The 14,296-nt window shown below is 43.5% G+C and overlaps 2 protein-coding genes across 2 annotated transcripts in view; one reads left to right on the top strand and one right to left on the bottom strand.

Annotated features, from left to right (window-relative positions):
• The window catches only part of LOC311111387 (dmX-like protein 2), an 84,639-nt gene extending 79,499 nt beyond the window's left edge, over positions 1-5,140 (top strand). Inside the window, 4 exon segments of the mRNA XM_084154104.1 lie at positions 224-315; positions 515-567; positions 2,151-2,368; positions 2,631-5,140. Of these exon segments, the coding sequence (XP_084010230.1) occupies positions 224-315; positions 515-567; positions 2,151-2,368; positions 2,631-2,840 (573 nt within the window). The 3' untranslated portion in view covers positions 2,841-5,140.
• Positions 5,141-6,161: 1,021 nt separating this feature from the next.
• Positions 6,162-11,801, bottom strand: LOC311111386 (gliomedin-like; the record flags this gene model as incomplete). Its single annotated transcript, XM_084154103.1, has 11 exons — positions 6,162-6,627; positions 7,011-7,161; positions 7,272-7,397; positions 7,528-7,614; positions 7,901-8,032; positions 8,369-8,461; positions 9,592-9,681; positions 10,095-10,121; positions 10,282-10,333; positions 10,834-11,363; positions 11,606-11,801. The coding sequence occupies 11 exons, from the start codon at positions 11,799-11,801 to the stop codon at positions 6,162-6,164; spliced, it is 1,950 nt and encodes a 649-aa protein (XP_084010229.1).
• Between the last annotated feature and the right edge of the window lie 2,495 nt (positions 11,802-14,296).

Here is a 14,296-nt window from a genome sequence, read left to right as displayed (position 1 = left end):
TACACCGGGTGGGTGAGTGAGAGTGGGCGTGTGTGCGTGCTTGTGTGAGTGAGTGAGCGATTGGGAGTGATTGATTACCTCTCTGTCTGCTTGGCTGAGGCTAACACAACCTTCTATCTCCCTTCCTCTCTCTTCTTCTCTCTCTCTCTCGCTCTCTCTCTCTGTGTCTCTGTCTCTCTCTCTCTCTCTATATGTCTCTCTCTCTCTCTTTGTCTCTCTGTAGAGTTGGCAGTGCCACTCTAAGACCTGTGGTGATTTTGCCTTCATCACTTCCTCCAGTCTCATCGCTACGGCAGGACAGTCCAATGACAGCAGGTTACTACACTGCGCGCGCACACACACACACACACACACACACACACACACACACACACACACACACACACACACGGCAGGACAGTCCAACGACAGCAGGTCAGTATGAACATTACATATCAAAGCTACACCAGTCTCAACACCGTCATAACAGTAACACCAATGACTAATGTTATTATTTTTCTCTTTCCTCCTCCAGAAATGTATGCCTGTGGGACACTCTTATTTCACCTAGTAACACCATGGTGCATGGTAAGATTTAGTTGTATTCAAGGTTTAATTTCAGTCCACCAATAATGAACATACAAAGTTACCACAGTAGATAAAACCAGTCAAATTAAAAAGTTAGATGCCACAATTGTGTCTCCATTGCGTGAAAGATTAGGTGTCAGGTCCAATCTTTACTTGATCAAACAAAGTAGAGGAGAGTGGGGTAAATTGAGACATGTTTTACATTCAGCATCACTCCGTCAAGGGAAATATAATGTTATTTTTAACAAAGATATTGAAACAATAAGCCATTGGAACTCTGGGATTATCGCGTGATAACTCCCGACTAAGGGCTGTTCTTAGACCAGAGGCGAAGCATGTAGCTAGCAGAGGTTCAATGATGACAAGAGACAAGAACTTCAGCAAATAATGATTTGATAAATAATGTATAAATAGACAAACTGTTGCTTGTCCAGTTAATCATATAGTTATGGAGGATAGCTAGGCTAACGACGTTACTTCTCCTTTACTAGCTAGCTACCTAAAGCTAACACACAATCACATCAAGCAGCTGAAATGACAGCAAACTGTGAATTCTCCTTTGTTTTACCTTGGTGTCTACACTGAGTGTACAAAACATTAGGATCACCTGCTCTTTCCATGACATGGACTGACCAGGTGAATACAGGTGAAAGCTATGATCCCATATTGATGTCACTTGTTAAATCCACTTCAATCAGTGTAGATGAAGGGGAGGAGACAGGTTAAAGAATGAATTTAAAGCCTTGAGACTATTGAGACATGGATTGTGTATGTGTTACAGTTTTGAAAAAAAGTGTTCTCTTGGCACAATTTACCCTGTGTTATGCAGTAAGTCTAGCATAGGGACAGGGTAAGTTGAGCTGCCTACACATTTCTGTACTGAATGAAATATTACCACTACCTTTGTAAACCATGTCTATCTTTATTTCCTGAACACAATTCATCACAATCACTTGTTTGTCTTTTAATCATTATAAGCATATTTTAACATGGGCTTAACACCTAACACTTTGTACTTGTTTTAACACTTTTAACATAGGACAGGCCCTGGTGTTACCTCATATCCCAGCGATACTACCATGCGTTATGCCTGGAAATAAAACACTTCAATTTGCTCAACTTGCCATTGGCTCAACCATTGACTTAACATACCCCAAGACAAACATTTTGACTATATTAGCCCACACAGCTACAAGGATGCACTTTCATGCTAGGTTTAGGACCTCATATTGAAGCTTATAGAGAGCCCAACTGATGTATGGAACAATCTTAAAATGATCTACTTTGGTTTAGATACAAGCATCATGAAACATCTAACACAATAAATTAATTTGACTTCGGTCCAAAAAAACAGATTTTCACTAACTTGCTTACCACTTTTTCCATGTGGTTTCTTCTTTCACAGACTCCATGAAATGATGTCCTCTTCCTAAATGTTTGGTCAAATTATTAATTTTGTGTATGGTTTCCTAGAAACAAGGGGTGGCTCAACTTACCCTTTGGCTCAACTTACCCCACTCTCCCCTGTATTAGTGTTGTCACTCATAACTCATAGTAGAAATATCATCTGTGTGTCTCTCCAGCCTTCCCGTGCCATGAGAACGGTGCGACGGTGTTGCAGTACGCTCCCAAGCAGCAGCTGTTGATCTCGGGAGGCAGGAAGGGCTTTGTGTGTGTGTTTGACATCCGACAGAGACAGCTCCTACACACCTTCCAGGCCCACGACTCAGCCGTCAAAGCCCTGGCACTCGACGCCTCCGAAGACTTCTTCGTAACCGGCTCAGCTGAGGGGAACATGAAGGTGATTTTCCTTTTTAATGAGGAAAATGGAATTAGAATCTTCCTGAATTGAAATGGAATTGTTCCCAACCCTGCCAACCATTAACCTGTGCTCTCTAACTGGTGCTTGTGGCTGTGTTTCAATGCCCACATGTGTTCAAAAATGTATTTAAGTCACATGATTGACCTGTGAAAGACATAATATAATTCCATAAATGTATTGATCATTGCCTTTCTCTTTACCTTTCTCTCCCTCCTTCCCTCCCCCTCTCCTTCTCCTCCAGGTGTGGAAGCTGGCAGGCCAAGGCCTCATGCACTCGTTTAGCACAGAGCATGCCAAGCAGTCCATCTTCCGGAACATCGGAGCGGGCGTCATGCAGGTGGAGACCCGCCCCGGCAACCGCATATTCACCTGCGGCGCCGACGGAACGCTCAAGATGAGGGTTCTACCCGACCGCTACAACATCCCCGCTAGCATCTTCGACATTCTGTAGACCCCTAAACCACTTCCTGTACTGTCTGTAGAGAGCTCATCTGGTTGGTTAGTGGTGGAACATTGAAAAGATAACCAAACTTTCACTAGAATATTCAACCTCTTGTAGAAACGTAAATACCTGAAAGTTCTCTGTCTGAATGCCAGTGGATAGGAAGGAGTACGGTTGAAAGATGAACCAAACTTTCTTACACTAGTATAACATTGTGTACAGAGCCTAGACTTGTGTGAGAGCGACAAAGAGAGATTGGGGGGAAAGGTTTACAGATAGATCACTAAGGATATTACACTACTGGATATTCTGTAGTTTGAGTTGAGGTGGCGTTAATGATTTGAGTGACGTAGAGGTGAAAGGTTGAGAGATGACCAAGTTTTCAGCAGCTTTGAGAGAGCGAAAGAGAGTGTACTGTACGGTACGACTTTACCTAGCGGAAATCGTATCAGAAAAGTTAAATTGACCTGCGAATTATTTTTTCTTCCCCAAAGCCTGAAAGTGTGTATTAAAACGTAAAAGCAACAGGTTCCATACTTGATTTTAACAGTTAGATTTCCTGTCATTTTAAAAGCGGCTGCTGGACTTTTACGAGTGTGTCAGTCCATATGAAAGCTATGCATGACTTCCTGTTCTCGTTTTAAGCGGTGCAATCACACGGTTTATTGATATGATAGTGCTCTGTACAAGTGCTGAAAACTTTAAAATAGTGTGTATCTGTTGTCATTTTGTGCCCAAAAGCTGAAAACCTCTCTTAGCATCTACTTTTAACCAGCACTGTGGTTCCTTTAGTCAGTCAGTCAGTGGTCTGGTGTGACTCTAAAGTTGTTGGATCTGCATTTTGTTTCAATGGTTTTATCCTCTTAATTCCCTGGCTTATCTCACTGTTAATGGCACATTATCCCCATGGTGACCCCATCCCATAACACTGGCTGCCCAGTGACTCGCTAGCCTACTCGATGGATTGATTGAGCCTAGTGATGTGATCACGCCTGCCCGCCTGCCCTCCTGCCCGCCTGCCGTCAAAAGCCTGTTTGTGCGGCAGCAGCGGTCTCACTGCTAGAACATTGTGTGGAAGATGGTGTGTTTTGATCCTGTGACTGTGTGTAGTCTATATGTCTCATTATCTGTCTGTTCCACTGAATACCCCCCCCCCCCTCCTCCCCGAGAAGAAAGAAACACATGGGGTCTGTTATGTTCTGTATGGTTCTGTTTTTGCACAATTTTTTATTTTATTTTATTTTAAGTATTTACTTATTTGTTTTTGGTTGGTTGGTTGGTTGTTTCTTTGCAGACTGTTGTTATTTGTGTTGAACTTTTTGCCTTTTACGTTAGGAATGTAAGGAGTTAATACTGTATTTTACTGGGACATAGTGAACTTTTATGTTAGGAATGTAAGGGGTTAATACTGTATTTTACTGGGACATAGTGCAACATGGCATAGGTTTGTGTTTGGTGATACAACTGTACTGTTATTGTTTTTACAAACGTTATAAAATCCATATTGAATAGATAGTTGCACTCAAATCTGGGGACACTATAAAAGTTTATTTCAAAACGAATAGGCTATGGGAAGAACAAAGAAACTACTGTTATATACAAATGAATGTCTGGCTGTATTTAGCCTAGTAGTAAAAAGTTAAATAGTTTTAATATATATAAATATATGAAATACCACAGCAGCTTGTACAAACATGAAAGCATTTTACTTTATTTTTTGTTTTGTATCATACCGGCTGGATTAGTTGTATCTTTTGTTAAATGTGTGTATTGTTTTTATTATTATACGTATTATTATTAAACAGATTTGTGTTTCCTTCCCTCCCTCTGGGTACCACGTCTGATCTCTGATATCTATGTTTACATATTCTACCTTCCTTCTCTCATCTGTCGTGTAGTGCTAATACTTATGAAGCCTTATAATGCCTTATAAACATTCATAGGTCACCTTATAGATGCAGTCATAGAGCATCATTAAAAACATCACAGTGAAGCAATAACACACGAGGCGCCTTACAAAAAGGTACTGAGCTTTGTTTTGCTTTATTATACATGCTTCATAATGCTCTATAACATCTATAAGGTGATATTAATGTCTATATAAGATGTTAACACTTCATAAAAAGGTGCTTCAAGTAAAGTGTTTTGCATGTATCTACAGTAAAGCATATATCTATCTAAAGCTCACCATGGGGAGGCTATGACTAGAGAACTAGAGAGAGTCCGGAGAGACAGGAATATATATAGCAGGCTGTTCTACCGTGGTCAAAGTTCTACCTTTGTAAGTTGAATAAATTATTTTTATTTCATCAGGTTGATTTAATGCGTGTTTTTGTATTTTCTTTCTCTAGACATGATAATCAGTAGAGACCATGCAGCGACAAATATCATTGTCGGGAATAAACTTATGTACAGATTTCCAATATAGGTATTTCTGAAACATTTTGCTCTCTGCCAGGGATGCTGGTCATGGTAGGATCCAAGTAAATATGGAAGTGCATTTCTGATACATATTTTGTCATGCAGTCACAGGGAAAGTCAAGTAAGGACAATACAGCTATAAATAGCATTAACTCCACAAAAAGCCAGGTTTCCAGGGTAGACCTTAAAAAAGGGTTACATTTTCCAAATAAATATATATACAAGTGAGACACATAAAAACAGAATATATAACAACAAAAAAATCGGTCAAACGGTTAGTAAGTGTCCTTACAAAAAGATAATTCCACGATCTCATATGGAAAACAGTACAACAATTGTATTATAATGATCTATTTCTTACTCTGATAAGCCCTTATTCAGTTAAACTGTAAATTGGAAAAGGTACAGTGTGTGCATCTTTGGAAGCTGTAATCCAATTTAAACAAAACATTTAACAGCACTCACAAAAAGGGTGTTTTGTTTTATCCCAGCCAGCAGTTACAAAAAGCCATTAGAAAATAGTCCTTGTTGAGATGGAATAAAACTAAAGAGAAGCCGTACATATTATAAATAAAAAATAACCATAATATTCACAAGTGCTGGTCATCTTTAAGCCCTTTCAGATGATCTGATACAAAAGCTGGCCATCTTTAATCAGAATACCATCAAAACACCCTCAGAATACCATCAAAACACCCTCAGAATACTGTCAAAACACCCTCAGAATTCCGTCAAAACACCATCAGAATACCATTAAATCACCATCAGAATACCATCAAAACACCCTCAGAATACTGTCAAAACACCATCAGAATACCATCAGAATACCATCACAACACCCTAAGAAAACCATCAAAACACCATCAGAATACCATCAAAACACCATCAGAATAACATCAAAACACTGTCTCAGTCATCAGAGATGAAGTGCACCACGTACAGCTTCACGTTGCTCTGATCCCACATGTACAGGTGTCTGTCATTGGGGCAATAGGACAGCATGGCCAGCACCCCGCCAGGTGACCTCAGGTCAAAGGTCACGTTGACCGGTTTCCCCTTCAGGAGGTCGAAGGCGAAGGTCACACGGGTGTCCTTGGTGTCGGTGACATAGAGCACGCCACAGGCCACGAAGACGTTGCCGGCCTTGGTCCTTGGGTAGGTGGTGTTGATGTACGATGTGACGGAGAAGCTCTTCAGGTCCAGCTGGGCCACCATAATGCTGTCGTCCAGGCTGGAGGCAAAGATGAGCCACAGGCCGTTCTCATCCGCCGCCAGCTTGAAGTAGGTCTTGGAGTTGTGGAGAAGGTAGGACAGGTTGTGGTACAGAGCGTTGTCGATGGCCAGGGTGTGGAGACGCTTGGACTGCAGGTCGAACCTGGGGGATGGATGGAGGGTGTTAGAAATAAAGAACATTGTGCACCACGATGTCACACCAGCAGAAGAAAAGAAGACTCTCAGGATCATATACACAGCCATTGACATCACAAAGACAGAATATTTTGCTTAAAGACTTTAATTGCACAAGACCAAAAAGCTTCACCTTGACAGACCTCTGACAACTATCCATTGTTCTCAGGCAAGTATCTAGTGCGGTAGGAGCTAAGGGGTCAATTGGATTTGAGCAGGATAACTACCATCCCTTCTTTACCTGGCCAGGTTTGAGGTTCCAAACTATGGTTCTTTACCTGGCCAGGTTTGAGGTTCCAAACTATGGACTTTACCTGGCCAGGTTGGAGATACCAAACTATGGTTATTTACCTGGCCAGGTTGGTGGTTCCGGCGATGTGATAGTAGAAGGATCCGTTATGAACGGCATGGCCACACCCCTGGTAGAACTTCCTGCCGTCGATGACCTCACTGGTGGCGTTTTGGAATGAGGCGATGCTCTTATACTCCTTCACCGTGCGACCTGGAGACAGATAATCAAAAATATATTTGATTGGTTGTTGTGTGTGTGTAGGAGGTACCAGAGAAGTTCTAAAGATATGTGATTGGCTGTTGTGTGCGTTTGGGCGGTACCAGAGAAGTGTTCGGCCACCCAGATGCGTTCATCGTTCAGCACAGCTGTGTCTTTCATCCACGTTCCGAATGTACTCTCCATCTTTGATACGTTACGGGGGTTGATCAGAGACTTGATGATGCACTCTGGGGAACAGAAAATAAAACATTAATTGGTTAATTGATTGATAGATTGATTGGTTTGCATATTCAGTCATATTCAGGTTTTGTCTAAGGGTTTTCAAACAAATCCTTCAAGTCATGCAAGTAATTGTACCGTTTTTCTTATTTAGTGGCGTCTCTCGTAACTTCCCAGCCTCTTTGGCGGACAGAGTCCCATCGTTTGGTACAGCATGTGACGGTTCTGAAATAGTCAATGATAATCAATGAAAGAAGTGATGATGTTAGAATCAGTAGGAGAGTTGGAGGTGGGTAGGGGAACATTAGGATAGATAGTGACAGGCTGACTCACCCAGGGTCTGGGCAGCATGGATGTGGGGGAGGTAGGGGAGGTGGATACGGTAAGGGAGATGGGTAGAATAGGGTGTGCAGGGTAGTTACTCGAGGGTCTGGGCAGCATGGATGGTATGGGGTAGGGTAGATACGGGAGCTGGGTAGGATAAGTAGCGGTGTGCAGGGTAGTTACTCACCCAGGGTCTGGGCAGCGTGGATGGGGAGATGGGCCCGGTGGCTCCTGTTTCTGGGGGGCCCCTGGGGTCCTTGTGGGCCAGGAGGTCCAGGAGGGCCAATGGGGCCTGGAGTACCAGGAGGACCAGCTGGACCTGGGGGGCCTAGACAGACCCGAAAGACAAGGATTTTCACAATCACATCGTATTTCAAGTAGAGCTGGCCAGGCATAAAATGGGCATGAAATAGGACATGGCTTGCCCACTCTAATGTTGCAACATATACATGTACCTTAATTGTTGTGCTAAGACCACATCCATTTTCAGTTCTAATGAAGATCTGTTTAGATTTTGCAATAAAGGTATGTGCTGGACCATTTGAGTGTGCAATGGTGACGGTACAGCAAGTCTCATCATGGACTATAGGAGTCAGAGTGACATTGTAATTGTGAGGTATCTAATATAGACATTGTCATTTGCGTCCATTCTTACCCTCCAAGAGGACATCGTTGGACGATTGTGTATTTTCTCCTGCGGGTCCTGGGTCTCCTCTATCTCCATTCTCCCCCGGCTCACCTTTCTCACCTGTGAAGGAACACGGTTATCGTTTTTTCATATGTACAGGTGATTTACGAATCCTAACTTGAGACATGAAATGGAACAGGAGTCCATAAAGGCCTGATCCAAAAATAAACCCTAGCTTCATAAGATTCTCAAAGACCACAATCAAATGAGTCAAGCTTGTGTAACGTGTCGTGGGTTCTTATATCTGACTTAATGTTTAGAAAAGAGTTCCCACAATGTGAACTAGACATGGGCTTACTAAGTCATCGCTTATAGTCGGTAAATTCCAAGGATTCGTTAAGTCAAAGCCATTCCAGTAAACCATGAACCATTCCATTCACTTCTCCTGGTTTGCTAAAATATTGCCTATTTAGTGCACTACATTTGAGCAGGGTCCATAGAGCTCTGGTCAAAAGTAGTGCACTATATAGGGAATATGGTGTGAATCATATCCTTCCCTCCTGAGGAACGCACCAGTGGGCTGATGGGAAAATGAGGTTTCCAGCCCATTCAAGAGCTGCCCAAAACCAGTCATGAATAACATTGTGGGATAGAAGAGCAGTTCCCTTTCTTCCTCCGTTTCCGGTTCTATGGTGTTTGAATGGAGAGAAACCAAAGCACCCACCACAGTGGAGAACATGATTCATCATTGTGACACCACATATCTCTGGGTAGATCTGAATGGCTGTCCAATGACAGTTGGAATTAAGAATGGGCGAAAGGAAGTGTTATGTATGTGGAGATCTGTGTGTGTGTGTGTGTGTGTGTGTGTGTGGCTTATCTGCGTATATGGGTGCACCGTGGGGGAATTTTGTGCGTGTGTAAGTGTGTGCGTGCATGCATGTGTGTGTCTGCGGTTGTGTGTGTGTTTCTACACTAGGTGTGTGTGTGTGTGTTTGTGTGTGTGTGTGTGTGTGTGTGTGTGTTTGTTTGTTAGGGTGCATGTTATTGACCCTGAGGAGATCTGCTCTACCCTTTCACTGTTCCATTATCTCTCTCTCTTCAGTCACAGAACCAGAAAGAGCCCCAGGTAATGATACATAATGGACAGATCAGATGATGGATAGATAGATACAATGAGGCAGAAAGGCAGAAAATAGAGAGCAAGAGAGATTCTCTCTTTTACTGTAAGAGGGTCTTTCACTTCATACCTCTCTTCCCTCGCTTTCCGTCAGCCCCAGGCAGTCCGTCCAGTCCTGGGATGCCATCAGTGCCATTGTGCCCAGGCAGACCAGGCAGCCCTATCAAACATACATTACAACCCCAGTACTTTACATGGTCAGGCAGGCCTATCATATACAAACACATTACAACCACAGTACTTTACATGGTCAGGCAGACCTATCATATACAAACACATTACAACCATGCAGGAGTAATATCTGAAGTACAGATGCATATCCATGGGGAAAACATTTAGTAAATACACAATCTATAGAAATATCACGTAGATGCTCTGGAAGAGTACTTTGGATGTCACCCATTATGTGGGGGTCAGTTTGTTGTCTGGCATTTTTTCATGGGCACACCAAGTTACTATAATGTGCTTATGGGTCACTCTAGCAAAAAGCTGTGGCATGGCTGAAAAGGGTTTGAGTGATAGCTGAGAGGATCAATGTGAATCATTAAAGTGTTTAATCAGTTGCTGACTTACCAGGGGGTCCAGGGGGGCCGGGTGGTCCTACAACACAACACACAGAGTTCAGAGGACAATAACACACCACACCTTGACTCTGGTGAGAACATGTTTGAAAATGTGTGAAACTCCACAAGAATTCACTTAAGAGTTACAGTAGGGAAGAAGAGGGTGAATTATTATTCTTTTAATTATTGGGACATACCAGCTATGCAGAATCCCTTGGTGCTGTTACAGATCTCCAACAACACTTTGACCTGAAAACAAAACATAAAGAAACCCCTTTTATTTAGGAAGAGAAGAAATGAGATGTATACAGCACATCTATGTTTTTATCATGTATCAACATTTCAGTAGTATACAATACAATTGAATAAATTAAACTACATAAAAATGACATAACAGACTTTAACAAGTGTTGTCCATAACAACAGTCATTCATTTATCTAATCTGTTAAGAGTCTGTTCATTGTTTTTCTGTGACTGTTTGTTCTAGCTGTAACACGCAGCTTCTTCTCTTTCAAACGGATCATGTACATAAATGGCAATGCTTACGTCTGAGATGCTCATTACATACCACAGCGCCCACGCACGCACACACACACACACACACACACGCACGCATGCACACACACACACACACGCACGCACGCACGCACGCACACACACACACATACACACATACACACACACACACACACACACACACACAGTACACACACCTGTATACAAAGAGACATGGAGTAGCCTAGCTTACCGGCACCATAGAATAGGTCATCATCATCATCATGTCGTCCTGTATCTCAGTCTTCTGGAAGCCCTTTGTCTTCCTGTGTTTGTGGTTCAGCTCATGTCTCATCTTCTTCCCCATCTCCTTGTCCATCTCCTTGTCCATCTCTTCCCTCAGCCTGTGGTGTAACTCCTCTCTCAACCCAGGGTGTACCTCCTCTTCCATGTCCAGCCCTCCTCGCCCCGTTTCCTGCCCCAGCCCCTGGTGTAGCCCCTGGGTAACCTCCTGCCCCAGCCCCTGGTGTAGCCCCTGGGTCACCTCCTGCCCCAGCCCCTGGGTCACCTCCTGCAGGAGCTCCTGGCTCTCCTGATGATTCAGCTCCCTCAGCTCCAGCCTCAGCTCCTCCTTTAACTCCTGTCGTAGCTCCCTCTCCAGCTCCCAACTCCTCTTGTTACGGGAGTACTGGTACTCCCCCTGCTCCTTCCCCAGACCCCTTTCACCTCCTCCTTCACCTCCTCCTTCACCTCCTCCACGCAGCCCTGCAAGCCACTCTGGGTCTAAGATAAGATAAGATACGATAAGAAATACCTGTACTTGATTAATCCCCGAGGGGTTTATCAATCATTGCATCATCTTTGAAACCCAGAACCAGTGTCAGCTACTCATTTATGTTACGTACGTCTGTCCACGACAGATTCATCATTGCAGTATGTATACACAGCCACAAAGACAAACAGACAACGATCAACAATAAAAATAGTAAAAAAACCTCCTCTTAGCTCCGCCAGCCTCCCTGTGCCTTCTGCTGCTGCACCTCCTCGGGGCACCTCCTGGAGGAACTCCACCAAGGCCTTGGTGAGCTCCACGCGGCTCCACAGCTGATTCTGTTGCACCAGGAGCACCAGGAAAGCCACAGTGTTGACCAGCGTCAAGGCACACGTCCCGTAGATCAGCACCCGCAGGGGGACCGACAGGCTGGGGCGTGACGGAAGCATCTCACACCCTCCAATCCCTCCTCCACCTCCTCCACCTCCTCCCCTCCGGGAGTCAGCGACTAGCTTCAGCATTCAGAACAGGAAAATACGGTTAGAGACAGTCCAATAAGTATATCTTCTCCTGAACGGCCAACAGATTCCAAAAACAGGAAGGGAGAAACTCTTCTTCGAAGACTAGTCCCAGGTCTAGTCGGGTCTAGTGGGCTAGAGCAGAATCCAAGAAATACCCTTTCTCCTAAAGAGGGAGTCTAAATATCCAACAGAATCCAAGAGGACAGAAGTGTATATGTCTACTCCAGACCATAGATACTTCAGGTCTGAGTGAGAAATCAGGTCCAATTACAATCCAACAGAACAGAGTCCCAAACTCTAGGCTGGGTCTGGATGTCGAGTCCTATCTGAAGAAGAATCTGGTCCTAGTGAATCCAAGAGGTCCTGAAGGAGATATGTCCACTCCTGATCTCTAGGTCTGATCTAAAGAGAACAGACTTGGTGGTCTCACAGAGGACACAACGGTACTCCTCGTTGCGTTGAGTGTGTGTGTGTCAGTTGAGTGGAGTCAGGGTTATGTGTGTGTGCATGCAGTAGATCTCCGAGGTTGTGTGTGTGTGTGTGTGTGTGTGTGTGTAGGGGTGGGCATTACACAATCCTCTGGGCTTGTCTGGGAAGGGAAGAAACCCCTCGTCTGTTCAGTCACCTGATTTATATTCAACACAACCCATTCTAGAGCAACCACAGTGGGCTGGGGCTGACATCACACACACACACACACACACACACACACACACACACACACACACACACACACACACACACACTAAGAGGGTCCTGAGGCTATAACTTTGTTACTGTACTCTTCATATGCACTCTTCCCTCTACCCCTAAACAACAATGTCTTTGCTACAGACCCCTCCCTCATGTAGATATTCATCTCTAATGGATGTATACAACATTAAGGTTTTGGGGTCTACAAGTCATTACATCACATCAACACACTAGGGAATGAGCCATTCAAGCCATTTCAATCAAGTTTGTACACATGTGTTCACATATACAATGATGTAGTTCTTTGGTAGAGAAATTGAATTATACTGTATGTAACATGACAAAATCATAGTTATTTTAAAGATTAAAATATCTGCACAACAGCAACTATAATCTCTAAAACAAAACGTCTAAAAAGGGAAATGTCACAAATCAAGAAAAAACATGAATCTTGGAAATAACTGGAGGTCTTTAGACATCAACACAAATCAATGTCTGAGAGAGAAAGAGAGAGAGAGAAAGCGAGAGAGAGAGTGAGGGAGAGACAGAGAGACAGAGAGAGAAAGAGAGAGAGAGAGAGGCAGACAGAGAGAGAGAGAGAGAGAAAGAGAGAGAGAGAGACAGAGAGAGAGAGAGACAGAGAGACAGAGAGAGAGAGAGAGAGAGAGAAAGAGAGAGAGAGAGAGAGAGAGAGAGAGAGAGAGAGAGAGAGAGAGAGAGAGAGAGAGAGAGAGAGAGATTTCAATTAGCTATACTTAAACTCTTTAACATCATCCTTAGCTCTGGCATCTTCCCCAATATTTGGAACCAAGGACTGATCACCCCAATCCACAAAAGTGGAGACAAATTTGACCCCAATAACTACCGTGGGATATGCGTCAACAGCAACCTTGGGAAAATCCTCTGTATTATCATTAACAGCAGACTAGTTCATTTCCTCAGTGAAAACAATGTACTGAGCAAATGTCAAATTGGCTTTTTACCAAATTACCGTACGACAGACCACGTATTCACCCTGCACACCCTAATTGACAAACAAACAAACCAAAACAAAGGCAAAGTCTTCTCATGCTTTGTTGATTTCAAAAAAGCTTTTGACTCAATTTGGCATGAGGGTCTGCTATACAAATTGATGGAAAGTGGGGTTGGGGGAAAAACATACGACATTATAAAATCCATGTACACAAACAACAAGTGTGCGGTTAAAATTGACAAAAAACACACACATTTCTTTCCACAGGGCCGTGGGGTGAGACAGGGATGCAGTTTAAGCCCCACCCTCTTCAACATATATATCAATGAATTGGCGAGGGCACTAGAACAGTCTGCAGCACCCGGCCTCACCCTACTAGAATCTGAAGTCAAATGTCTTCTGTTTGCTGATGATCTGGTGCTTCTGTCACCAACCAAGGAGGGCCTACAGCAGCACCTAGATCTTCTGCACAGATTCTGTCAGACCTGGGCCCTGACAGTAAATCTCAGTAAGACAAAAATAATGGTGTTCCAAAAAAGGTCCAGTTGCCAGGACCACAAATACAAATTCCATCTAGACACCGTTGCCCTAGAGCACACAAAAAACTATACATACCTCGGCCTAAACATCAGCGCCACAGGTAACTTCCACAAAGCTGTGAACGATCTGAGAGACAAGGCAAGAAGGGCCTTCTATGCCATCAAAAGGAACATAAAATTTGACATACCAATTAGGATCTGGCTAAAAATACTTGAAT

Source organism: Coregonus lavaretus (genome assembly GCF_964263955.1).
Source record: "Coregonus lavaretus genome assembly, chromosome: 37".
NCBI lineage: Eukaryota > Metazoa > Chordata > Actinopteri > Salmoniformes > Salmonidae > Coregonus > Coregonus lavaretus.
The sequence above is the reverse complement of the archived record's forward strand: the minus strand, read 5'-3'. Positions and strand labels throughout refer to the sequence as shown.